The 27,839-nt window shown below is 41.3% G+C and overlaps 1 protein-coding gene across 1 annotated transcript; it reads right to left on the minus strand.

Annotated features, from left to right (window-relative positions):
* Window positions 1–16,424: 16,424 nt before the first annotated feature.
* On the minus strand, window positions 16,425–26,570 carry LOC310853410 (tetraspanin-8-like). The gene is made up of 9 exons (XM_083757742.1): window positions 26,344–26,570; window positions 23,913–23,984; window positions 23,613–23,723; window positions 22,187–22,261; window positions 21,265–21,360; window positions 18,829–18,942; window positions 18,646–18,693; window positions 18,438–18,521; window positions 16,425–17,767 (listed from the first exon to the last, which is right to left on the minus strand). The coding sequence occupies exons 1-9, from the start codon at window positions 26,410–26,412 to the stop codon at window positions 17,633–17,635; spliced, it is 804 nt and encodes a 267-aa protein (XP_083613868.1). The 5' UTR covers window positions 26,413–26,570; the 3' UTR covers window positions 16,425–17,632.
* Between the last annotated feature and the right edge of the window lie 1,269 nt (window positions 26,571–27,839).

A 27,839-nucleotide genomic window follows, 5' to 3' on the forward strand; every position in this document is an offset into this window, starting at 1 on the left:
TCTTGTGCAGATGGCTGATGACCCCACCTGGAGGCCCCAACCTCACTTGCTCGGTTGGTGTGATTAGGTGGGGTGTACGTCTGCCCCAATCAGGATGAGGGGTTTGACCCTTTCCAACTGTTGTGGCAGTCTGGTCAAGTGTCTGTATTTTGGTTTTGAGGCTAGATCCAGGATATGAATGTTCACCCAGACACCGATGCCCCCTTCAGTGTCTGTCTGCACATCCTGACTGATAGTTCTAAGGGCAGATCTTCAGGTGTTCCGTTGAGGCCGAGTCTTTCCACTACAGCGGGAAGAAGCATTGTGCATTCTGACCCATCGTCGAGAAGGGCATACTGTAAGTGTCGAGGGAACGGTCACCGTGGCACAATAATATTGACCGGAAAAAGGTCCCACTCGAAATAGTTATATAATAACTATTTCGAGTGGGACCTTTTTCCGGTCAAATGGCTGCTGGAGGGGGCGTAGAGTAGTCTCTGCCTCTGCAGTAGTGTTCACCAGACCGCTCTTTGAGGCTTGGTCATATAAGTCTTGAACTGATAAGAGAACAGATGTCCTCCTGCATGTCCCATCCTGCACCGGCTGACCAAACAAGTGGGTGCTATTAGCATTCTCAGGATAAGACCTTTAGTTTAGCAAGAACTGGCAGAATGCTAATAGCTGGGCGGCTGTTAACCCCTGTGATGTTTGTTTTTGAATGTTTTCTTTTTTAGCTTCCTTCCATATTTGTGGACCCCCCCCCCCACGTCAGGCTCTGGTTAAAAATGTGAGTAATTGGTTTAGTTACCAGGTGTACAGCGAGCTTCAGTAGCTTGCCATCAAGGTTGTCCAGGCCTGCAGACTTCTCACTATGTATTGAAAGTAACAGCTTCTCCACCACCTCAGAGCTGATGGGTTCAAAACTAAACTGGACTTATTTGTCATAGTAAGGGCATTTTATCAGGTATTTGACCAATCTGGGAACTAAATCGTTACCAAGAAATTTCTTCACCAATGTGTTTCTAAATTTGTCTAATAACATGTACTAAAAGTTTGAAATTCAACTCCCGGGGGAAATTGAGTTATTAGCATAATATGTGACCATACCCATAACATCCTATTTAAAGAAAAAAAAGTCCAAATTTCATCATTCTTTCAGTAGCATGTGACATATGAAACTAGGGGGTTTTCATGATTCTGAATCCATTCCAAGTATTAGTTTTGCACAAAAAACACTCCTGGGGAGGAAAACGGCCATAGCCGTCATCACAAACGTGATGAGGTCAGCACATTTGGTCAAGTGGATATGGCCTAATTTAGCCCAAGGAGTGTTTTTTGTGCAAAACTAATGCTTGGAATGGATTCAGAATCATGAAAAACCCCTAGTTTCATATGTCACATGCTACTTAAAGAATGATGAAATTTTGACTTTCTGGCCTTATATAGGATGTTATGGGTATGGTCACATATTATGCTAATAACTCAATTTCCCACAGGAGTTGAATTTCAAACTTTTAGTACAAGTTATTATAGACACAATTAGAAACACATTGGTGAAGACATTTCTTGGTAAAGATTTAGTTCCCAGATTTTCATAGATTTATCTTACTATCATAATGTTTTTTAATATAGAGGAAACACAATTATGCACATCATTACAAGACGTATCCTTTCTTAACCTATCTACTTTACTGGTAGCTATGTCATATTATGGTGCCTTGCCTAGCTCCGTCTGAGCAAGTGTGGAACCTTGATGGTCAGGAAGCCACTCGAGCGGTTCTGGTAGGAACTAGGGTTCTGATCCAACACCAACATAGTACAAATATATAAGGGGGGAGCATGCAAACCAGCAGTGGTTTTAAGGATAAACAGATACCAGTGCTTATCACACCTCTCAGACAGAGGTGATAAGCCTGGGTACAATGACTGAGGGCTACCGTCCATAACTGTCACCAGTGACCCATCTTAGTGCAGAATGGTATAGCCTTGGTTTCCAGCCCAAGGAGTGCAAAACATACTCTCTCCCCATGCCTTCGGCCTGGTGGAGACAATTAGGTGAAAGAGACGTTGTGTTCAATTCATGCACCTAATCCCATATGATTCATCCATTTTGAGCCTGTTTAAGCACTTACTCATTAAGATGACCAGTAGACCAATCACAACATTAACCAGTGCTCAGTAGTCACAAACATGTAAGAAGGGTCAAAGGTCAGGAACCACTAACATTGAAATATATTTTAGTTTGTGTCATATTTGCTATAAATTACATGGAAACTCATTTGTCAAATTACCTTAGAAACAAATAAAGGTTGTAATGACTTCAGCACTCTTAAATAAACTTAAAGTAAACATGTTTGTTGTTTTTTATTTAATTTTTTATTATTATCATTATTATTATAAAAGAACCTGCAATTAATGGAAAACTGCCCTAAAGAACATCACCCGTTCTTTCATACTTGGTGTAAACTTGTGATGTGACAATAATATCAACTGAAGTTAATGTGGCAATAATATAAACTGAAGTTTTTAAGTTGAATTTCCAGAACTTCAGTTCATCAAAAACTAAATGGATGAACTGTAAATGCCGTGTCTGCAATAGAGGAACACACAGCAACTGCAACTACAATAAAACAATCATCCAAGTATAGTCGTTTGGGATATGGGCCACTTGTGATGTAACAATAACCTGAAGTTGAAGTTGATTTTCCAGAACTTCACGGTGCATGAAAAACACAATAGCAATGTTAGCATGCTGTTTCAGTATTGAGGAACTAACTAACTGCCACTGGAGGGGCTATAGAGGCGGAGACAATAAACTTCTAATGGACCATCGTCATTTACGAGAAATCCATTTGGATCATCCACCCCTAAACACCCCAGATATATAAACTCTGTTCTGATGTCAGTTCTGGAAAATCTGGACTGTTAATACCTTCTGAAGTTTATTTTGGTCTTAGCTTCTGCACAGATTTGAGTTTTATTTCAGTTTTAGCAGGTAGGCCTAAATATTTTTTATTATGACTTCTCTGCAGTTAGTGTGAAATCTAATCGCTGTCTGCTGCATTTTTCTTAATTTGTATACAGGCAATTTAACACTATATTATTATAACAAGTGATCAGTTCTCCAGAATAATCTTGGAGGCCCAAGTTAGGATTGTGATCATATAGTATTGAGCATCATAATGTGCATTCCTTACCAATTACATTTATATTATTAAATATGTTGTAGTAGTTATTTTCTTTGTTTTATAATAGGTAAGCCTTTGGTGTGTGAGGTTCTTCCAGCGGGGGAATGCCAAGGGTGCAGAAAGCCAACACCTGTCTGAAACGTTGCTTTATTCTCTTCAGTGTTCTACTGGGGGTAAGTGTTACGTATAAGTAACTAATAAATATATTATGTATAAAGGTTCAGTGGGAAAGAAACATTTTATTTATTCATACGTTTAATTTAACAGGGACAAAATACAAAAACACAATTTGTATCAAGTTGTAAAAACATGAAACCGTTGCAATGTATATGGGTTTGTAGCCAAGGCTAATTTGCAACCCCAGTCCCTGGTTAGGCCTTTTTGTATGGTTATATACATCCACCTAAAACAATCCTTTACAACATCTACCTAAAACAATCCTTTACAACATCTACCTAAATACCACCTGGTATGGATGTTTGTCTGCAGCCCTAAAGTCACAACTGCTGCAACAACTGAACATTTGTTCAAAGATTGTTGGACAACAACTTCAGAAACTTTATACATCCACATATGATAACAGCATCCTAAGGTTAGCAAGGAATATCACCTCTAATACTAAGCATGTGTTGTATGGAGAATATAAGTTGCTACCTTCAGGAAGGAGATATGGTGTACCAGCATACAATAAGGTCAGACTAAAGAGGTCCTTTGTCTACCAATCGACCTTGAGGCTTAATCAGGAGATGTAGTAGCCACAGGATAATCTAAGCGGTGGATATTGCTCATGTCTTTATGTATGTAAATTGTCCTGTTTTGTGTTTTGTTATGTGTTTCTGCATACTTGGCTGCTGTGTCGCAAGACAAATTTCAGTGTGAACTGACAATAAAGTACTATATCATATCATATATCAATCCTTTACAACATCTACCTAAAACAATCTTTTACAACATCTACCTAAAACAATCCTTTACAACATCTACCTAAAACAATCTTTTACAACATCTACCTAAAACAATCTTTTACATACAAATACTAATACATCCAATACATCTAATCCAAGTACAATAACAGTTTTACAATGTGCCTAACACATTAGTGTTCGCACCTCTGGCCCGATTTCAACCAGAGTTTGACTTCATCATTAAACATTTTTAAATGAGTTTGTCGTTTTATTTCAGTTGGTAGGGCATTCCACAGGTGTATCCCTTGTACTGAGTAAGAAGACTGACCAAATGTGGTGTTACGCATAGCAACTATAAAGGGAACAAAACATGTGGATGTTCAGTTGGACCACACCATCAAGCTTTCACCTACAAAAATAAATTCTTATGTCAGTATAAGCCAGTACATTATGCATTGACCATACTGAATATTATGGGTTTCCATAAAAACAAATCTCTTCACTGTGGCTTTTTAAAAAATATATTTTTTATCCCACGATATAGGGTTCCTATATGAAACATCAATGCAGCATGGAATTGTGGACAAAATCTTATGAAACGACTACAAAATATTCTTTAGTTTGGGGTGTGAGAGGCTAAAATAAATGTCATCAAGTGGTGGTGGTCCAGGGCTCAAATACCGAATACATAATGGGCCTTTATAGAAAAGGGGTTGAAAACCACTGTTTTAATTTATCAATATCTCTATAACTGTTAGAAATCATTATTGGACTATTTGTTCAGTAACAGTGGTCAGCTGTCCAGCGTTTAGGTAAACTGAAAAGAAAATATGTCTTCACTTTCCAATGTTATGCAACAAGGAGATGTGTTGTGTTTCATACCATTTAGACCCCGGTTTCCTAAATGTATGGGCCCTTTATTTTAGTTTTTTCGCTGATTTAGTTTTTAATTATCATTTCAAGACATTTTGAAAAAACCTTTCCAAAAAAAGTGGAAAGGTTTCATGAATAAAAATAAATAAAACAAATACAATAATTTCATGAAGAAATCAAAGAAAAATCTTTTGGGCCACGGGCTAAAAGTTATGGGAACAACTGATTCAGACTGTGGTGTGATGTTTTGTTGTTCAGATTGCAGGATGTGTGTTGTTGATCCTCACGTTGATGGCCACACATAAGGTAATGGTGTCTGTCTGTCTGTCTGTCTGTCTGTTTTTTGCATACTTTATTTAGATTTTTTTGTCAAATAGTTGGCCTACACAACAATACATGACATCAAATGACAAGCATATAAGCCTAACAATACATACAAAACATAAAAGACACGAAGATTGCACCATTGAAGCCAGATAATGATATACACAACGTATACACTATTGTCAAGCACTGCCAGGAATATGGCATCCACATTATTTTTGGAACTTAGCTTGTGTATTCTGTCCGTCACGGCGGGTTTGTTCCAGCTTATTATTAGTAATGGGAGAGCACCTCGTTGAGCCACTGATACTTTGTTCAGCTCTCCTTTTTGCTTGTCCATTTGGTCAGTTTATTATTATTGCTCTACTTTTCAACATCTCCTGCATGCACATAATTTCTCCACACAGTTGGTAGGTTATAATGGTTAGACCGTAGCTGAGTGACTCTCTCTGCTGTTGACTCTTTCTATCAGATTGGCAATGCGGCCGGTGGTTTCGTTTGGATCTATGTAACGGCTGTGGCTTGTATCATCCTCTCTGTTATGGGGACCTTTGGAGCGTACAAAGAGAACGTTGTTGTCCTGAGAATGGTATTTAAATGCTATCCTATTCTATTGTCAACTCTGTACTATTCTATTCTATTGTCAACTCTGTTCTATTCTATTCTAACAGTATCTATCCTGCAGTGTCTGGGAGAGATGGTGGCTGGAGCTATCGCTCTGTTCATCGAAGGCTACAAATTCTCTCAGCTTGCACCTCAGGTAAGCCCTTTTGATTCAAACAGATTTATTATCAACATGTGTGACTGAACAGATATTGCGATGTCAAGTTAAAGGACATTCATTTTCATTTATTTTTATTTTAGGTTTTTCTTTTAGGTTTTATGATGACACCCAATAAACCTGAACTTTGAACATTCAGTGGATTTTCTGTAGTCTGGGGTTTTCTCTGGGGTTTGGAAGCCTTTTGAGCTCCAATGAAAACAGGAAAAACTGTGAAATCGGTGACATCTGCTGGCAAATCCCATTGACATATATGGGATTTGCAGGCTGTGACATCACAAACAGCAGGAAAATCAGAGCACTTGAAAACCCCAGACCACACAATCCCTTTAAGAAAATGTATTTTACTGAGCTATTTTCAATTGGAGGCTCATGCAATTAATCTTTTCTGAGATTCCAACTGTTGCAGTTTATTGTAAAAAGGGAGAGCAATGTCAGCCCAGTATGTCCATCCGTCCGTCCGGTCTGACACAAGATATGTTGAAAACTATGTGCTGAATTGGCCTCTCCTCTATCTCCAAAACTATGAATTAAATGTCTACTTGCACAGAATATATCTCTAATTCAATTGGACAGATTACCAAATATGCTGCGTAACTCACTCCATAACTGTTGCTCCAGTCTAGTGCTACACTTTTCAACAAATCATTGTGCCACACGCCCTTTGATTCTATAGTCCTATGTTGCGCTGATCAGTGATCAGAGCAATGGTCAGCATTTATGGCCATGTGAAGTGTCACACTGCTGTAGTGACACATATTTGTGCAAAATGTTTTTATTTTATTCAAAATAAATATATATATAAAACTATTCTCAAACCAGACGCCTGAACACTGAACAATGTTTGTGTGCATGGAGTGGCTCCTTGGCGCGTGTGTGTGTACTGTATGTATGTGCGTGCGTGAGTGCGTGCGTGCATGAGTGTGCGTCAGTGTGTGTGTGGTGTTTAATTTGTGTGGTCCTGTAAAGCCCTTTGAGTCTGTAACACGGCTGTGCAAATACATTTGATAAAAATTGATAATATCTGTATTTTTATTAATCTTTCCCCCCCCTGCTGCTACAGTTAAGGGAGGCGGTCCAGACCGAACCAGACTATATCAAGGACTATCTCAATGATGTCATCCGTGCAGGCCTGGGATTCAGCTATGGCTTTGCAGCAGCAGCGGTATGTGATACATATCACAGTATATTTCTCAAAGCTAGAAAACCATCGTTAACACATGCAGTAATAAGCCATCTCTGTGACCTCGTAGACTTTCTCTTATACCAGCCACATAATGAATCCCAGCTGTAAAACTGCACACAACAACTCATTGATACGATACGGTTGCCTAATATGATATATGGTATATATATTGTTTTGGTACAGATGTTAGGTGCGCTGCTCTGCACGTCCATACTGGTACAGATCTGGGCCTACACGGAGCCTGAAGCCGGCCCTGTCACAAGAAGCAATTTCTGGGTAACGGTGCCGAGCACCACGATACATGACACCATGATTAGTGCTGTTCCCATGCCATACTGTCCAGTCAACATGGGCATGAGTGCCTATCCATCCATCCCTCCATCTTCAACCGCTTATCCGGTGCTCAAACTTTCTTCTTTCCTGCCTTGATCTCCATACCCCCCCCCCCCCCCCACCCTTATCTCTCTCTCTTCGTTGTTTTCTTTGTTTTCTTGAAAAATGACATGATGGGAACTATGCACGAATGCAAATTTCAACTCCTTTTTTACTTGTAAAACTGTGATGTGACAATAATTCTTTTTTTTTGTATAATCATGCCTCATGCTTCCTTCCTGCATGATTCTTTACAACTGACAGGGGGGGTTTTCCCCTGCCGGACGTAGCGCGTGGAAGGAACACATTATTCCGACCAGTTCCTTATGAACCTCATCCGGTCATAATATGAGCAGCATTAAGGACCAGGCGCCACACACGGCATGCACATACAATGTGTACCCAAAAATTTTCCCATATTGTATTTGCCGAAAGGTAAGTAATAAAATAGAATAGAAAAATAGAAATAGAAAATAGAAATAGAAAGTCACAAAATCCCATTGCTGGGACAGTTACAACCAGGATTAATGTTTTTTGTGAGGGTACCTACCCGACACGGGGAGAAGATGCAAACCCAGGACCTTCTAGCTATGAGGTGACAGGCAACACCACTACCGACTGTGCCACCGTGCCCCCTATAAAGCTGATTCTGAATCTTATTTTTGTGCTATATTTGCTATATTACATCAGACCTAACCTAACTTGTCAAGTGGCATATTTACATACATACCACATTTAAGTACCTGATACATTTATGAAATGTATTAGTCTTACTGAGATGAGTATAGAGCTGACTGAGTTTATCAGAGTGAAATCGATGTACTGACACACTAACATACTAATTGACAATGATGCCATTATTGGTGCCACGTGATTCGTGTCTTGTATCTGTCACTATTGTGCTTTTCATTTTAATCATAAACAACGATCAACACTGTTTGCCTTGTTTATCTTGAATTTCAGATGTGTTTCCAGTGTGAACCTGTGGTAGACACACACACACACACACACACACACACACACGCACGTACGCACTCACATGCACACACAATCATGCATGCATGGAGACAACAACCAACACACGCACGTACACACAGAGTGGTGTGGAATGTAGTCATTGACTCACTGTACTGTCGTTTTCTACACAGTGTCTCTGTACTTTCCCTCTGCTATCGTTGGTGTTAGACACCTGTCTCATATATAGTAAGAGAAATCTATGAAAATCTGGGAACTAAATCGTTACCAAGACATTTCTTCACCAATGTGTTTCTAATTGTGTCTAATAACTTGTACTAAAAGTTTGAAATTCAACTCCTGTGGGAAATTGAGTTATTAGCATAAATATGTGACCATAATATCCTATATAAGGCCAAAAAGTCATCATTCTTTAAGTAGCATGTGACTAGGGGTTTTTCATGATTCTGAATCCATTCCAAGCATTAGTTTTGCACAAAAAACACCCCTTGGGCTAAATTAGGCCATATCCACTTGACCAAATGTGCTGACCTCATCACGTTTGTGATGAGGGCTATGGCCATTTTCCTCCCCAGGAGTGTTTTTTGTGCAAAACTAATACTTGGAATGGATTCAGAATCATGAAAACCCCCTAGTTTCATATGTCACATGCTACTGAAAGAATGATGAAATTTGGACTTTTTTTCTTTAAATAGGATGTTATGGGTATATGGTCACATATTATGCTAATAAATCAATTTCCCCCGGGAGTTGAATTTCAAACTTTTAGTACATGTTATTAGACACATTTAGAAACACATTGGTGAAGAAATTTCTTGGTAACGATTTAGTTCCCAGATTGATCAAATACCTGATAAAATGCCCTTTAATTACTAATAGGGTATGCACATGCATAAAGTGAATGGCAAATCGAGTGGCAAAGTTACAGGCAAAGTGAGTTTAACATTGTTTAATGTCGTTTAATGCAATTAGATATGACTTTTCTGTTTGTATATAGGGGCTGTCAAGGCCAGAAAGTAGTTTTTAGCCACTCAGAAGCCATTCCTCCATAACATCCTGGTTTGATGATGATGTCACGTGCATACCCTCTATTCCGGTACAAACACACAACGCAGAACAACAAAACTTTGTACCAGATAAAACACCAAAACACAAAGCAAGAAAGCAAACACATCATACAGTACATTTTACTGTTGGAATATTGTGTGTTTTCTTTAATACATTTAGAATTGTTTTAATGTTGTATCAGTACCGAATAGTCTGGTTGGTGGTAATTCACATTTAAAATCACAAACAAAAAGAAAAACACAATTTTCCCTTTACCGGGTCATAGGCCTACACATAACCTTGAACGTGAGCAGTCGGGTGGCTCGTATCAATGGGCAAGGGAGGCTCAGCCCTATCTTATGGAGTAAAGATGAGAAATTATTATTAAAATGTTTTAGAATAGATACTTTTATATTCTGGTATAATCTAAAGCAGCAACAGCATCAAATAGAAAAACACAAAATAGGTCAAAATGGCTGGGCTGATTTTTTACAGCCCAAAAGGCTTCCATTGGTTTTCATTGCGTTGAATGATTGACAGCTGCCAAGGCACGCCTGCTTGGTTTACTTGCCATTGGGGCTAAAATCTCTCAGCCAATAGAGGGCTGTGCTCAGCCCTAAGGCCCGCCTCAGACCGTGAGGTCATTGGCTATTGACCAATCACAGCACCTGCTCGTGTGTGGTTGTTTATGATGCGAAAGAATGGCGGGTGGAAGTATTTTAAATGAAATAAGTGTATTATTTACTTTATAATACGTTTTGTCCTGTGTCCGTGGAGGGGAAAATGAAGTTAAGAGACTGGGAGCATATAGTCCATTTTGGATAATACAAAAGGAAAGGAGACAACATACGTTTTGTGAGTTTGTAGTTCTTGGGGCAGACAGCTGACCACACACTGGACCCACAGAAAGGTAGAGTGGTCTGCTTCATTCATCTCACTAAGTTAACAAACATAATCTCTGGTTTAATCACATTGAAAGTGGCACGAGCTCTCATTGAGTTGGGAAGAGAGAGAGAGAGAGAGAGAGAGAGAGAGAGAGAGAGAGAGAGAGAGAGAGAGAGAGAGAGAGAGAGAGAGAGAGAGAGAGAGAGAGAGAGAGGCTGTGTGCATGCGTACTGTCATTATTAATGACAGTATAAGAGCAGCTATCTACAAACAATGTTCAGTGGAGTGTTTGTTGTGGGCATGCACTTCTGTTGTTGTGGAGCACTTTGCTGTAACAAAGTGTAGGCCTGTAGTAGTCGTGTCTGTCATTGCTGTACTTTGATATCTGGAATATGATGCTATTGCTGCAGGTTGAACTAGTAGCATATAGTATAGCCCCGCCACCCAAAATCACTGCCAGCCGTACTGGCTAATTGGATAATTGTCTTTGTGTGAAATACAGTATTTATTATTTAATTCACAATAACAATATCCAGACAACTAACAATAAGTTAATATGGACTGGGGGGGGGGGGGGGGGGGGGGGGGGGGGGGGAAATGATGACATACCTTCCAAGGCTCCCCCCAGAGTTAGTGTCGAAATAGCCTCGATACCCAGGCTTTCATTTCGAAATGTCCTTGAACAAGACACTGAACCATAGAAGAATGCTTTTTTTTTTTTTACCCTTGATGCCACACACCCCCTAGAGGGCATTCGTGCGCCACAAGGGGTGCACACACCACAGTTTGGGAATCCCTGATTTTTTTTCCTCAACCCACCCTGAAAGAGAGTACACTTCCCTATAACAAATGAGAATAAGAGACTCACGACAGAACTTAAAACAAATTGTACAGGGAGTTTAGCTTGAGTGTTTAATTAATGTTAATTCAGCGTTTTACATTTGTACTTGGTTTGGTTGTTCTTGAAGTAAATAAGCCCAGTTCTTACCTAAACTGATTTTACAGTGGATATATTTTAGCAGAAGTCATGGGGTTGTGTACTTCTACACCTGTCTGGTTGGGCTCATAGACCAATTTTTGTTTTGTTGCATACAGTGAGACCAGGGCCTACCACACCGACACATTAAGTTGCAACTTGGCCATGGCAAACAGTTACCAATTTGTTTATTTACTTTGTTAATAAATGTCCTACACCCTACTACGGCATTCACACCTTTCTTTCCCGCTGTCAGTGTCTTCCCTCCAGCCTACTAAGCTAAGCTATAAGACCCCGCATTACAGATGTGTAATTTGATTTTGCTCAATGAGTTGATACAGATTCAGAATATTCAAATACTTGTCTTATCATTTAAAAGTCAGAACTGTAAATATGAAAATTATTAAATTTGTCATCCAATATTTCATGGGGGAAACGCCACAGCGCTGCACTGTCATCAGCTTGTGAAGTCCATAGGTGGGCACATGGGGTCTTTGCTCCTGAAAACAACCATAAACACAGATTCATATTTGGGGTCTGATTCTTTTTTAACAAGACCATCACGTGGCTGTGAAAAGCCATGTCAGCATTTGAAACAAAGTTTAAAAAGCAGGAAGCATGCGCACATCCAGTTCTTGGCTGGTGCTGGACAAAGGTAGATACATACAGTGAAGAAGTGGTCCACACACAGGCTTTGCACCAACAGTGTTTGTTAAAACACCATTTTAAAATTAGGACACCACGTTTCGGCCGTGAAGGGCCTTCACCTGATGAAACGTTGTGTCCTAATTTTAAAATGGTGTTTTAACATAAACACTCTTGGAGCATTTGAAACAAAGTCATAGCTCACAAACGAAATCCACATGTACACAGAACTGTAAATTTAGTCAAACTTTATTGTCATCCAACAAGGACAGCTCACACCCGTACATACAGAGCAGAAATGGAAATAATCAACAGCAGGTTTTAATAACCTAAATTATCTTTATTAAACGAGGGGTCCGGGTCCCTTTAAGGCACAAGTGTTTTGGCCCTTTCAGTGCCATAATTATGCATTCTTTGGCATTGAGAATCCCTTTGCTTACATTCACTGTCATCAAAACCAAGGAAACCGTACAAAGTTTAAAAAAGAAAACAATGCTTTAACAATCACAGCCAAATCTCAAGGCACAGTCCTCAACTCCTCATTTGACTTTAAATCTCCATCTACACTGGCGGAGGGCATAGAAACGGGTGAGTTCGGAAATGCGCACCGGGAGCACTCGCATATTAGTTTGTAGTGCACACTGCACAGTGCGCTATATCTGAACGCACCCAACACGACAAGTCAGATTCTCACACGCACGAATCACAGCACTCTGTTTAAAGTTAAAGTATAATCTCCCCAATGCTGCCGATCCTTAATACAACACTGTCTACAAAGACATTGTGGAAGGAATTTGAAAAGTATTTACATGGGTTTAACTCGCTAAAATATCCAAGACAGAATGTATAAAATGAAAAGAAGAAAGGAACGTCAATATAATGCAAACTCAAAACACTTTCACATTCAATGAGGCCACACCAAAAAGTCAAAAATATTTCAAATGGTAAATATAAACGCGGGTTGAACAATTGCAGCCAGGCAGACTTTACGATTGGTATGAAATCTGAAAAAGCACAACATTTCTCCCGTCAGTGCAACAGGATTCTCTTTTTTATTTTCCTGCCAGAAAGAAAGCTTTAGTTTTTAAAATCGGTTAAGAGTTCTTAGCGGGTATAGGACCGTACAGGAGTGGACATGATTGACACAGTATAGCACACTATGCTGTGTTGTACAGCTCCTGGTATTTGGGAGGCTGGGGGTTGAAGACAGGTGGCATGGTAAAGATCATGGTAGTCCTGGGGACGTTACGCAGCTGGTGGATCATAACGGAGGACAGCACCATGGACGCAGGCTGAGTAGGCTCTCTGGTGGACGCATGCTGAGTAGGCTCTCTGGTGGACGCAGGCTGGGTAGGCTCTCTGGTGGACGCAGGCTGAGTAGGCTCTCTGGTGGACGCAGGCTGAGTAGGCTCTCTGGTGGACGCAGGCTGATTAGGGAAGGAAGATCAGGAGGAGGTTTCTTTGGAAGCTTGTCTGGCGGTAGCTGTCTAGCAGAGGTGTCAGGAGGTTCCTTGTCTGGTGTCTGCACCTCACCGGATTCAGCAATGTCATCAACCGTTTGCTGCCATTCTAGGGTGGGCGGGGGAGAGTTCTCCATGGCTCCCCTGATCCCAAGACAGGGGTCTCTCAGTGGGTTGGTGCTGAGGGGAGGCAGTTTAAAGACTTGAATGGGCATCTCTTTATCCTTGTCCACAAGGCCATGGCCTGAGTGTACACTGTCGGTCAGGTCAGCTGGCTCCAGTGGGAAGTGGGAAATAAGTGTATTATTTACTTTATAATACGTTTTGTCCCGTGTCCGTGGAGGGGGAAATTAAGTTAAGAGACTGGGAGCATATAGTCCATTTTGGATAATACAAAAGGAAAGGAGACAAAATACGTTTTGTGAGTTTTAAATTATTGGGGCAGACAGCTGACAGCTGACCGGCACACCGGACCCACAGAAAGGTAGAGTGGTCTGCTTCATTCATCTCACAAACACACTGGACCCACAGACAGGTAGAGTGGTCTGCTTCATTCATCTCAACCGGACCCACAGAAAGGTAGAGTGGTCTGCTTCATTCATCTCACTAAGTTAACAAACATAATCTCTGGTTTAATCACATTGAAAGTGGCTCGAGCTCTCATTGAGTTGGGAAGAGAGAGAGAGAGAGAGAGAGAGAGAGAGAGAGAGAGGCTGTGTGCATGCGTACTGTCGTTATTAATGACAGTATAAGAGCAGCCATCTATACATATAAATACTGTTGCGGACTTACTTTGACTACACTTCATGTGATGTTGGAGGCGAGTGGGTGCAATAATGCCACAACAAGGATTTCCAGGCAGTCAGGAACTTTACTAGTAGAACGGCAGATAACACAGTTCACAGGACGGCACGGCAATAATAACAACTCTCAACAGGCTGCGGAATAACAGGCGACACTACAGCAGTACACTGTACCTGTAGCTCACGCATATACACTGTAAACACACTGTAAACAGTCTTTGTGGCTGTCAGTCCTTAGTCCCTGGCACAGACGGAGGATTATTCACTCGACGACCATACACTCTGGGATCCGGAAGACAACTCAATACTCGCGGGCTGAACTAAACACAACACATAACTCTCTTAGCTGAGATCCAATCAGAACACATTACACTCAGTAAGGACACACCTTAGAGTATATATTTCTAGAGAAGGCACCCAGAGGAAACCCTGAGGCGAAATGGACATAGTGGCCGGATTTGGTATTGCAGCTCGAGACAGCGCTGCTCCGTTGACTATCATTGCGCACGTTCATGTGATTGGGGCCATGACACGTGAACGAATGTTTCATACGTGAACGCGCACAAACGGCACAATGATAGTCAACGGCAGCGCGTTCATGTGTTTGGGGCCAATGCCAATCCATCCCAGAATGCACTCTGTTCCTACCAGGAAGGAGGAGTGAATCCGCCTCATGCGCTTTTGAGCAACTCAATGCAAGTGGATGGAAGGAGAACTCGGGTGTCTTCTCTATAGATATATAACTCTATGGGACACACCCAATAGGTTGTGGGCAATATAGTAGCAGGGCATAAGTTGGCAATGGTTCCTGCGTTACAATACAAACTAGATAAAGTGCCAATCGGCACAGGTCTCCACCAGGATTCTTCCTCAGCCTAGTGGGAATATGCGTGCACAGTTTCATCGCAATCGGACGCTGCGTTGAGGAGTTGTGGCCATTTGCTACTCCTGAAAACTGTAGGAGCCAATCGTGGCCAATCAGGATGGAATATGATAAATCAAACAAAGCTGTCTTGATCACATGACTATGGAGATCATGTGTAGCGATTTGCATGAAATTTGGATAAAATCTGAAGGAGTAATAATAGAAAATGTGTTTTACATATGTCGGCCTCCTGGTGGCGCTATAAAGAGCAGATGTGAAAAATTCCAGGCAAAGGTTTTTCCTTGGCCTCTAGGGAGTTGGCATACAAAGTTATCCACAGATCCGTGCAGTTAGAGGTAAAACACTTTTCGGCCAGTTATAGCACCACCTTGAGGCTGAGTTGAAATTGTTCATGTGGCATTTGGTCCTCGGCCTAGTGGGAATGTGGGTGCACAATTTCACGGAAATCACGCGATGTGTTCATGATTTGCAGCATTTTGTTTGAAACTGAGCACTCATGTGAACTTTGGAAGGCAATCTTAACCAATCAGGATGGAGTGTGAGAAATGTGAAAGTTTGGTTGAATGGCTCTAGAGAGACTGTGTACCAATTTGCGTGATGTTTGGACAAAATCTGTAGGTGTACTGTGCAAAAACTTGTTTTGCACAAAGCGGCCTCCTGGTGGCGCTATAACAGGCCGTTCTGGAAAGTTTGGGGCAGAGGTTCATCGTTGGCATCCAGGGAGTGTGTGCAAAATGTGGCATCGACCGGGTTAACGGTGGCCGAGATTAGCTGCTGACGGACGGACGGACGGACGGACACACGAACGGACGGAGTGCAAAACATACTCTCCCCCTAGGCCTTCGGCCTGGTGGAGACAACAATGTTCAGTGAATGGAGTGTTTGTTGTGGGCATACACTTCTGTTGTTGTGGAGCACTTGCTGTAACAAAGTGTAGGCCTGTAGTAGTGTCTGTCATTGCTGTACTTTGATATCTGGAATATGATGCTATTGCTGCAGGTTGAACTAGTAGCATATAGTATAATGGATGTCTTATAGCCCCCCGCCACCCAAAATCACTGCCAGCCGCCACACAAACACTCTTGGAGCATTTGAAACAAAGTCATAGCTCACAAAAGAAATCCACATGTACACAGAACTGTAAATTTAGTCAAACTTTATTGTCATCCAACAAGGACAGCTCACACCCGTACATACAGAGCAGAAATGGAAATAATCAACAGCAGGTTTTAATAACCTAAATTATCTTTATTAAACGAGGGGTCCGGGTCCCTTTAAGGCACAAGTGTTTTGGCCCTTTCAGTGCCATAATTATGCATTCTTTGGCATTGAGAATCCCTTTGCTTACATTCACTGTCATCAAAACCAAGGAAACCGTACAAAGTTTAAAAAAAGAAAACAATGCTTTAACAATCACAGCCAAATCTCAAGGCACAGTCCTCAACTCCTCATTTGACTTTAAATCTCCATCTACACTGGCGGAGGGCATAGAAACGGGTGAGTTCGGAAATGCGCACCGGGAGCACTCGCATATTAGTTTGTAGTGCACACTGCACAGTGCGCTATATCTGAACGCACCCAACACGACAAGTCAGATTTTCACACGCACAAATCACAGCACTCTGTTTAAAGTTAAAGTATAATCTCCCCAATGCTGCTGATCCTTAATACAACACTGTCTACAAAGACATTGTGGAAGGAATTTGAAAAGTATTTACATGGGTTTAACTCGCTAAAATATCCAAGACAGAATGTATAAAATGAAAAGAAGAAAGGAACGTCAATATAATGCAAACTCAAAACACTTTCACATTCAATGAGGCCACACCAAAAAGTCAAAAATATTTCAAATGGTAAATATAAACGCGGGTTGAACAATTGCAGCCAGGCAGACTTTACGATTGGTATGAAATCTGAAAAAGCACAAAATTTCTCCCGTCAGTGCAACAGGATTCTCTTTTTTATTTTCCTGCCAGAAAGAAAGCTTTAGTTTTTAAAATCGGTTAAGAGTTCTTTAGCGGGTATAGGACCGTACAGGAGTGGACATTATTCTTTGTAAAGTGTTCGATGCGTTTACCACATGAAAGATCCAATGATGGACCTTTTCAGCAAACTAGATGTTCCGGACGGCAAATCTATAGTTGCACACCTACTGTACGTCTTCTTGTGTGCCGGCCCTCCCTTTTAGTCAATTTGTTTTATAAGATGAATGAAAAACTAAAGCTCTTACAGCATTGATTGCAGATTTTGCGAAAGCTAAAACAAGAAAGAAAATAATCTTAAGATCAATATCAACCCTTTTCTCCTCCCCCCCCCCCCCCCTCCATGATTGACACAGTATAGCACACTATGCTGTGTTGTACAGCTCCTGGTATTTGGGAGGCTGGGGGTTGAAGACAGGTGGCATGGTAAAGATCATGGTAGTCCTGGGGACGTTACGCAGCTGGTGGATCATAACGGAGGACAGCACCATGCCCAGCACCTGTTAGGAGAGAGAGAGAGACAAACATGAGTACCAACATTCATATAGGCATTTTATAATGACTAATTACCTCCGCTGGGCGCCCGTCTGTCCATTAGTTCGGTATTACTTTGCGTGCACACTCCCAGTAGGCCAAGCCAACGACCTCATGGGTGGTGCTATGCCAGCAGTGTTGATTTTGTTGACTACCTTTTTTTCCCCACTGACAAAAACTAAATGGAAACAAAATGAAAACTAAGCTATGATGACTAAAACTAAGACTAGTTTGTATTTGACGATATTGTGAACAGACAGTGATGAACACAGACATTGACGCCTGGATCAACGACAGGTCTGCTCAAGAGAGGCGCGACAACGCAAGTGTAAAAAAAAAAAAGAGAAGAAAAGCTTAACAGAATCCAGGTCTGGCGAATCGATATCCAAGCTCACAACGCGTCGTTCCGCAACACGTTGTGAGCTTGTAGATCGGCTATTTTCAGCAAGTTTAAAATCGGCCATTACAAAGGCATCAAGGCCCGCCAAAATGCATTTTAGTCGACAACATTTTTATTTAGTCGAGTAAAACTAGACCAACACATTCCAGGTGACTAAAACTAAATTAAAACCATTAAAAAAAGACTGACTAAAACTTCACTAAATCAACACTGTATGCCAGGCCATTTTTACTCACCGCCAGGACAGCCAGAGTGAAGATCACGCCCAGCACCACATCAGCCATGAAGTTGACGTAGTACTTGATGAGAGGGTAGCAGGGCTGAACGAAACAAAGTTTCAGTTAAAAAAAAAAAAAAACTCGTACTTTAGCCGAAATATCTTTTAAATTTGAATTGGTGTTTTTTGTAATGCAGGGCAGAGCTGCATGCCAATAGGAGACTGACCTCTTTGTGGATGCTCTTGGGCCGGGCCAGTCCGAACATCATCATGGACTAGAAGAGCAAAGAGAGATAGATGTTAGACATCCAGTAGGATAGCAGGAGTGTGTTAGTTTAAGGCTTGCACTGGACACAAAAATAACACAGGTCGTATCAGATCCAAATAAAATAATTTGCCCGTGTACTCACGTCGTAGCTGACGGTCATGCACTGGCCCTCCATCAGCTCCTGGTCGCTGCAGAGGCAGGAGTCTGGGATCTGGCTCTGCCAGTCCTTGTAGGAGAACAGACCACAGCACTGGAGCTAAAGGAAAAGACAAACAGGAAGGAAGGAAGGCGGGGGAGAGATACATGTTCAATTACGCTCATTAAGCGCCAAGGTCCCATCTGCTGTACCATATAACTTGATTTGTGTGACCAACTGTGTGTGTGTGTGTGTGTGTGTGCATTAGGGTTGTCCAGTATGACACAGTGTGCACGCCCACACCGATTAGGTTACTTGCCCAGATTGAATGCCCACCGAACATTGTATTTTTGTTCATTAATATATATTTTTTGGCTGGCGCATCCCATGTACATACTAAGCATGATTTATATTTTGACTGTTCCGATTCTCGTATAGTCGTTTTTTGCAGGGTCCATGGGAGCTTTCTTGCATTTTATTCACCTCAAAATACTCCTACAGCACAAGCTGGCTCCCCGCTACCTCTCCGCCCTCCTCGAGCTACATGTCCCATTCCCTCAGGTCCAGCGACGCCGGCCCGAGGTCCCCAAAAAGATCAAGCGCAAAATCTGGGGCGACAGCAGGGCCTTCTCTGTGGCTGCTCCCACCTCCCTCTGAATAGTGAATACACTCTCCAAACAGAGATGCCCCCTCCCTCCCTACAGTCAAAAGCGCCCTGAAAACCCACCTGTTTAGACTAGCCCTTCCAACTAGACTTGATATCAAACTTGTTACTTTTAGTGTTTAATTGCTTTTAATTCTGAACCTTTACTTGTTTAATGAAGTTGTCATTTTATCTGTTCTCTCCCCTGGCACCCACACATGGGTAAAGCCTCTTTGAGTACTTGGAAAAGCGCCCATTTAAATCCCAGATATTATTTGAATTAATTAGAATGTCTAATTTATAAAAAGGAGTTTCATCGCCTTAAAAATTGTAATCTTGCCATGCCTCTAAAGTAGACTGGAAAACAGCTTGTTTGCAGGAGCGTATACCACCACGAGTACAACCTGCAACCACCCTTGCTATTTATCTTATTTCCTCTGGGTCTCTGCCAGGCATGTCGAGGAGGACCCCTACTGGTTAACAACATTAATGAAGACGGTACACAATGAATTATTAATTAAACTCATAAAAACATACAGACTATGCACCATCCGATATTACCGTCAAATTAGTTGTAAATGTGGTGTATTAGTTGATAGGAAAATGACCACACCTCACAGTAAAGTAACCCCTAGTGAATATGCCGTCATGTTGTGGAGCCATAGCCCAGTGCCTGGCTGAGGCCTCTGCGTCAGCCCTAGTGAATATGCCGTCATGTTGTGTAGCCATAGCCCAGTGCCTGGCTGAGGCCTCTGCGTCAGCCCTAGTGAATATGCCGTCATGTTGTGTTGCCATAGCCCAGTGCCTGGCTGAGGCCTCTGCGTCAGCCCTAGTGAATATGCCGTCATGTTGTGTAGCCATGGCCCAGTGCCTGGCTGAGGCCTCTGCATCAGCCCGACATCCTGCTGCCGTGTTTTACCCAATCAATCCACACCATGAAAGAAAAAAACAGGAAGCGGCAGGACAATGTGTTCTCGAGTCGCAGTCAGTTTGTAGAATGATGATCTGATAGTAGCAGTCGTTGTCCCCAAAGAGCCGTGGCGGGCCTTGATGCCGTCGTAATGACTTGATTTTTACACATGCTGAAAATAGCTGATCTACAAGTTCATGTGTCGTGTCTGCAACGTGTTTTGAGCTTGTAGATCTGCCATTTTCAGTGTAAAATGACTTAAATTGGACCTCTTGTCTCTATTTTAGCCTAGTTTTTGTTTGTTGACCAAATTGTCAATATATTTAGTCTTAGTCATCATAGCTGAGTTTTTATGTAGTTTGTCAGTGAACAAAGGTAGTCGAACATTTTTTGTCTGAGTATTTTGGTCTGAATGGTCCGTTTCTTTTAGTTTTTGTTACCTTGTAGGTAGTCGCATAGAAAAATATCGTGATATTATATATTTTTCCATATCGCGCGGTGTGCGATATGGAGAGCCTCTACATCTGCCATTTTCACAGAATGTTTGCCAAATGTTCAACCATTTCTGCCCATTGTGACGAGGGTGGTATTTACCGAGATCAATAATATAAATGCCTCTACAATACAGCGGCGGTTTCACAACAGCACAGCCAGAGTTACTTTCCTTCCCTTTATTATCATGGCTCCACCTACGGTACTCGTGTGGTTTATTACTTTCCCCGACTTACCCGGCAACCACCACCAAATCAGATGTCTTGAAAACACATTTGTTCTGTGTTTTTTTTGTGTGTGTGCACATCATTGGAATGAGACTCAAATATTTTACCTATACGTGTTCTTGTCCTGGTGTGTGTGTGTGTGTGTGTGGTGCTGTGTGCGTGCAACTTACAAACTCCTGCACTTCATTAGCCACGTTCTTGTTCTCCTGTGTAGTCTCGTCCAACGGAACCAAGGCCTTGAGCTTGTCCTCCATCACCCCATCCAGCTGAGAGAGACAGAGTCAAAGCAACTTAACATCCACAGTAGTAACACTTAAATTATCTCTATATTGTAAGATCAATGTTAATTTAACTCGGGTGTACAAATGGAACCAAATGACCATTTGGTTTGGTACACTCTCTGAGTCGAGGGTCCATTTGGTTCCTAAGCTCTAGAAACAGCTTTACCAGTTCAATTACAACACCACAAGAGGGTGTTGTAATTGAAGAGTTCAATTAAAAACACCCTCTTATGGTGTGGTGTTGTAATTGTAACTTAACTGTAATTCTGTACCGTGTATGGAACTCTGTCTGTCGGCCTTACATTGACTTTATGTTTTTGTCTAATGAACGTTTAACCCAAACATGCACACGTCCGACTTGTCTTTGCGCCTGTTGTTGACCATTATTCAATCTTAGATTTATTATTTGCGCCCGTTGTTGACCATTAGATGTATTATAAATACCTTTTGGCAACCTACAGTCTCTCTATACTCTTTCTAGGGTTTAGTTCAGTTTTCTCCTTCTCTCAACACTTCTTTTGCCAGGGATTTCTTTCATAATAAAAAGGCGCTAGAGTGCCACGCAAATGAGGCAGATTTTACTCTGAAAAGAGTCAAATGAGTTGAGGAACGACTGAAAACTGTCAGGATGTAGACGACATTTTTAGAATCTGATCTCAGGTCAGAATGGGTTCATCTTCTTCACCACCTCCTCGCTCCTCGTATCCGGAGTCAAGTCACTGCTCATCTTGGTTGTCACAGAGTTATCTCACCGGGTCGTTAAGATTTACAGAACATGAATCATAATTGCGTCACACGAGCGTCGTCTCACCTCGGAACGAAGGAAGGCAGCGGGAACTCCGGCTCTCAGCATGACCAGGCTTCCGATAACCATACACACCAAGAACTAGATGGAGGGAAGGAGATGGTTATGGATACTGTTGATTTCGTTGACTAAAACTAAAGTGAACTCCTTTAAGGCTCATACATAGTCTGGATTTTCGGTGGTTAGGTGACCACCGAACTACAACATGACGTCACGAGCCGCGATGAAGAGCAAGTCAGCTCACCACCGAAAATCCAGACTATGAATAGGAGTGAGCAAGCATATTATGGAAACAGTCTATAAAAACCTGATTTAAACTTCTAACATGGCAATGTGGTATGGCAATCTAAATGTAAAAGGAAGAAGCAAGCTGCAGCGAATAGTAAACCTAGCCTCAAAAATCATTGGGAAGATTAGGCTGTATCTAATCGTATTTTTATTTATTTATTCCTTCATACCAAATGCCATTAAGGCACTAAATGATACCATGTCTCGCTAGATTTGTTGTTTTTCCAATGTATTTGCCACTGTTGTCCTGCACTTTTTTGCCATGAGAAAATAATTGTGTTAAGTGTTGTTGCTGTTGTAACCGTTTGTTTTTTACTGTTGAGATCGAAGACTCATTTCCACACGGACAATAAATGAAAAACTAACTATGACGAAAAATGTTTAACTGAGGAAAACTAAAGCTATGATGACTAACACTAAATATAATGACATTTGTGTCAATAAAAAAAAACTAGATTAAAATGTTAGGGAGGGACTAGTGGAGTAGAGATCCAGTAGAACTAGTTAACAAGTTATTTTATGCTTGGTTGCATGCTGAAAATAGCAGATCTAAAAGCTCACAACGCATCAGACTATTAGCCATTACATTTTAGTAATATTTAGTCGACTAAAACAATTTCATATATTACTAAAATGTGACAAAAACTAAATGTAACTTTATTCAACTATGACTAAATCAAAATGTGTAAATAAATACTAGGGATGTGCATTCCAAGGATGGATGGTTGAATTTTCAGATTTTTGTGCCTCCAAAATTTGATTTTCAAATCAGATTTTAAACGGATGCGATTTGAACAATGAATAGTTTAGGTCCCAAGTTTAGGAACCTCCACCCAAAATGTTTCTAATAAGCCTCATGGCGGCGCTATAACAGCCCACTTCACATTTTGCATTTATGGATGCAGTACTTAGTTTAGACAGTTTTTGGTTTAGACTAGTCATTGGTTAGACCAGTCATTAGTCCTACTATCTCAAACCCTCACCCTAAATTGATGACTCTTGAAATATAGATTGTAGGCTACAATCAAAATCTTTTTTGTTTGGCGTCATTATATTACAGGGCCTTAGTGGTTCACAGTCACGGCTACCAGTCATGCGCGCGCGTGTTCGTCTGTGTCGTGTGGGAACGGTTCCTAGTACTCACCAGGATGAGGGACACCCTCCTCTCCTTGTGAGCTCCATAGGCTCCCAGGATGGAGATGAGCATGGTGAAAGAACCCAGCACATAGAGCAAGACGAGGCCTCCATAGTTATACTGAGGAGAGAGAGAGAGAGAGAAGACGTAGAGATGTAGGGATTATATCTCCAAAATGGCCTTGGATGAATTAAGTTACTATTTGTTGCTCTGGAGAGGGAAGTCTGGAGCTCTCTGCTGGAGCCGTTTGTGTGTAGAGTGTAGACCTGTGTGTGTATTGTTGTGTGGTTCATTCGTCGTGTGTTTTACCTCTAGTCCTCCAGCTGAGCGGGCCACGGCATGAGACAACACAGCCAGGGCAAGGATCAGCCCTCCCACAATCTGAAACACGAGGAAGATATCACCGTTACAGTGCCACAGAGGAATGTAGAAATATAGTGCCAGAACTACAGTCGACCTTGAATTTGTTTAGTTGCGCTGAGAGATATCAATATACAAATGCGTTAGTGACACTTGCCATTGTTGCAAACTGTACTTGTCTTGAACCCTATTCTAGTCAGGCTTATGAGAAGCATGCTCGGTACATGACCATGTGATAGTTGGGCTGCAACTATGGAAGATTTTCTGAGCCATCTCATTATACTTTAACGGTTTTAATTCAAATAAAATAAAAGGAAAGTGATTTTCTTTGGTTAAAATACGTGTTAAATATAGCTCTATATTCTGATAGTACTCTTTGCTATAGTAGTGCGTTTGTTCAGTAACAGGAGTCTCTCTCCAGCTCTTTAATAGAAAGTCCATTTTCAGGTCGGGATGCCTGAGAGAACTCAGGATTCAGGATACATATTTTAAAAAGTGAAATTGAAAGTGATGGCACAAATGAGCAGACAAAAGTGGAACTGGACACTATATAACAATCACAGCCGTGTGAAGTGAGTGGTGCAACTCTGTGTGGGGGTCCCCGAAACATCCAGACCCCCCAGGAACGCGCCCAGGGTTCGGCCCGGTTCCGGCGAGCCGCCCGAAATGTTTGGGAAATGACAGAGTTACCGTGTGGGGGTCCCTCTACTCAGGGCTTAAAGCCCCCAAAAATCCCAAGACTGAAACATTTTTTTGCAAATCTGCACTGATCTCATTAAATTACCCCTATGAAAGAGAACTTTAAGCCCTGCCTCTCTACTGTACTGTACTGTCACACCCGAAACCATCATGTGCGTGTGGCTGCACACACACACATGCCAACAGAATGCACACCAAGGCCCGCCCCCGCTCGATCATGATTGGTGGAAGGTCACTCTCTATCCTGATTGGATGAAGGTTGGGCCACCTAGCCAGAAACTAAACCGAAAAAGTTTTTCTACCCCAGGGGTTAACTGGGGACAAGGAGGAACTCCTTCAGCACACTCTATAGTAGGGAGGATTATCACAACAAAACGAAAAAGAGAAGTGATGTTTGAATTAAGCGAAATCACTGAATATACTTTTAATTGTATATCTTGAACTACCTGTATTTGTTATAGCCTAGTACCAACAAATTGATTAACTAATAACAACTCAAGCAATCTACACACAATGCTTGCGTCACAATGCTTGCATCACAACACGTGACATGAGCTCAGTTTACAGACCCGACTGCACTAATGATGCAACAAAACAAGTTTTAGGGCCAGTCCACAAACAAACCAATGCAACTGCCATTGGGGATAATACCGGTTGTAAATTGTAACCCTGGCTTAGCTCAAGAGTGTCAACCTAAATGATCACAGAATAATAAAATGTAAAAGACCAATATTATTATGAAGAAAACAAGATGGTAACATTGGCAAGACAGCTAATGAAGTTTACCTTCAGAAAAAGCGTCGTTTATTATGGCTTCTGAATGTAGGTCTCTTTTAACATGTAACGTCTATGGAGTGACGTCACGTAAACACCACTAGGTCTAGTGGAAAGGGGGCGGGGAATGGCTGTGAGATAGGCCTATTCAACAGGTCTGATCCAGTCCATGGTCTGACTCTGATCCGATTATTTCCAGTAGGAGTAACTTGAACTTCTCAGTTCACTTCTTTCTCACTCATCCCGCGATCGATCAAACATTATCATGAGTCATCATGACATGCTGATCCAATTCAATTCCTGTGATCCTTGTTTAGTTTAATGGCAGGATGTTGTCTAGTAGCGTCTACCTACCTCTCAGGCCAGTGCAATACTGTGTGTGTGTGTGTGTGTGTGGGGGGGTACATCGAGGCCTGTTAACATTCCACTTAGACTATGAAATAATTTATTTTAATAAACCATTTGAATGTCAATGTGTAATACATGTGTATCGATTTGTAATGTTTAATCTATAGCTACTATCATCATTCAACAACATTCTCCATTGATGAGGGGATCATCGTATTTTCTCCAACTAACTAACTCCATGGATTGAAGATAATTAAAGCGTATCTAGATTAGGCGGCCGCCTAAACCTATAGTTATTATCGACTACAATAAAAGCCAAAACGTCGACTGAACACAATCCTATTTAATCAACGTCTGTGTTATGTTGCTGTCGACATGTCCTATAGTATTATTAACCTAATCTAACTCTAAAAAACTTCCATTCCTCAGCCCACCAGAGGAACTTTAACCTAGCTGCGGAGTCAGTGCGCACTTCTTAATTCTCCACAACAATAAGGTTGTGTGTGTGTGTGGTAGGTTTAAACTATATTTAAACCACACGATATAACAGTCTACTCACCGCAAAAAAGACGTTGAACGCTGTGAAGACGCGCTTCAGGCATGGGTTGATTTGGTGTTGTTCTGTCATTTTTGGTGGATTATTAGTCAGTCCTTGAGTGAAAAATGAAAGGGTTTGTTTGCGGTATCACTTCCTTAACTCCGTCGGAGTGGAAAAACAGGAACAAACCGAACGGTAACCTAAAACCAAACCTCTCTCAACCACTGTGTCGTTCAGCTGCCCTGCTTTTGTTAGGGGACAAGTTGGTGGGGGAGGAGCTAACTCTGTGGGGAGGAGTTTTCTGGTTATAAACGCAACAGTCCAGCAGTCGGTGGTATTACCGGAAATCCCCGCCCATTTATGGAAAACGAAACCTGTACCCAAAATTCTGAAGAATCAATATTTTCCACCAGTGGCGTGAAGAAAAAAGTAGGCTACTCAAAAGTCAAAATCTTTACTTTTATGTAAAAAGTATCAATACTGCAATGTAGGCTAGTAGTAGAAGTAAAAGTCCAGAATTCTAAATGTGATGAGTTAAAGTACAAAAGTATATTGGGTTAAAATGTATAGGCCTAAATTAAAGTACAAAAAGTAGAAAGAACTTGTAACTCATATGCAGAATAGTCCCATTTCAACTAAGTTTTGTATAAAAATCTCTTTGAAAATTCCAGCTTGTAGATCGTCTATTTTCAAATGGCCGAAATGTATAGGCCTATCCTATTGCTGAAGTGGTTAATGTATGTTTTGTAATAATGATCCAAATCTACAACTTAATGATTAATAGAATGAATATAAAATGAATTACAGAGATCTCTGGCCATCAAACTATACAGAGATCTCCATGTGGGACACAGACAGATAGTTAAAACGGGTGCTATGACAAGTTGACAACGGGTATTCCTGCATGAGTCGTGGCCAACGGGCACGTACAGGTCTGGTAAACTTTAGCAATGCAAAGTTGAATTTAATTTCTGTATGACCCCTTCTGCTTTTCCTCGGGGTCATTTAATGGTCATTTCAATCATGTTTAAGGAGAAAAGTACAACTTATAGATAATATGGAACTGAGTCTGTGAGTCATCACATGAACACTGGAGCCGTTATCCATCTGTATGTCTATTTCTCAATACTTCCTGAGCATCATCTTTTGTTTTTAGTCTGGTGCGACAATATGGGGTTGACATTTCTTATTTATATGCAGAATGGGTACATTTCAAACGAAAGTACAGGTAAATACAACATCTGTTACTTGAGGATAGAACTAGAAACGGCACAGTTTACATAAGGAAATCATCATAATTATATACAGTTAAAAAAGGAAAAAACAGTGTGGAAAGGAAACGGGGATGGGGGACTTACGGGCCAATTGAGAGCGGTTTCGAAGGAGTCTAGGGCTTTCTTTCTTAATGGCTGTTGGCAGGGCGTTCCACATTTGAATGGCTTAGGAGGAGCAAATCATTTTAACTCTTGTTTGAGCTGAATCTGGGTTGCACATGGTTTGTTGAACTCCCTCTGGTG

This window comes from Protomyctophum parallelum (assembly GCF_964188405.1).
Source record: "Protomyctophum parallelum genome assembly, chromosome: 22".
Classification (NCBI taxonomy): Eukaryota; Metazoa; Chordata; class Actinopteri; order Myctophiformes; family Myctophidae; genus Protomyctophum; species Protomyctophum parallelum.

Bases quoted from the DNA above. Each gene is read 5' to 3' on its own strand.
- LOC310853410 (XM_083757742.1), bottom strand. From the start codon at position 26,412: ATGACAGAACAACACCAAATCAACCCATGCCTGAAGCGCGTCTTCACA. The intron at 23,724-23,912 runs GTAAAACACACG...CTCTCTCCTCAG, and splicing joins GCTCAGCTGGAGGACTAGAG to TATAACTATGGAGGCCTCGT. The intron at 18,694-18,828 runs GTGAGTACACGG...TTGCTCTTCTAG, and splicing joins GCATGACCGTCAGCTACGAC to TCCATGATGATGTTCGGACT.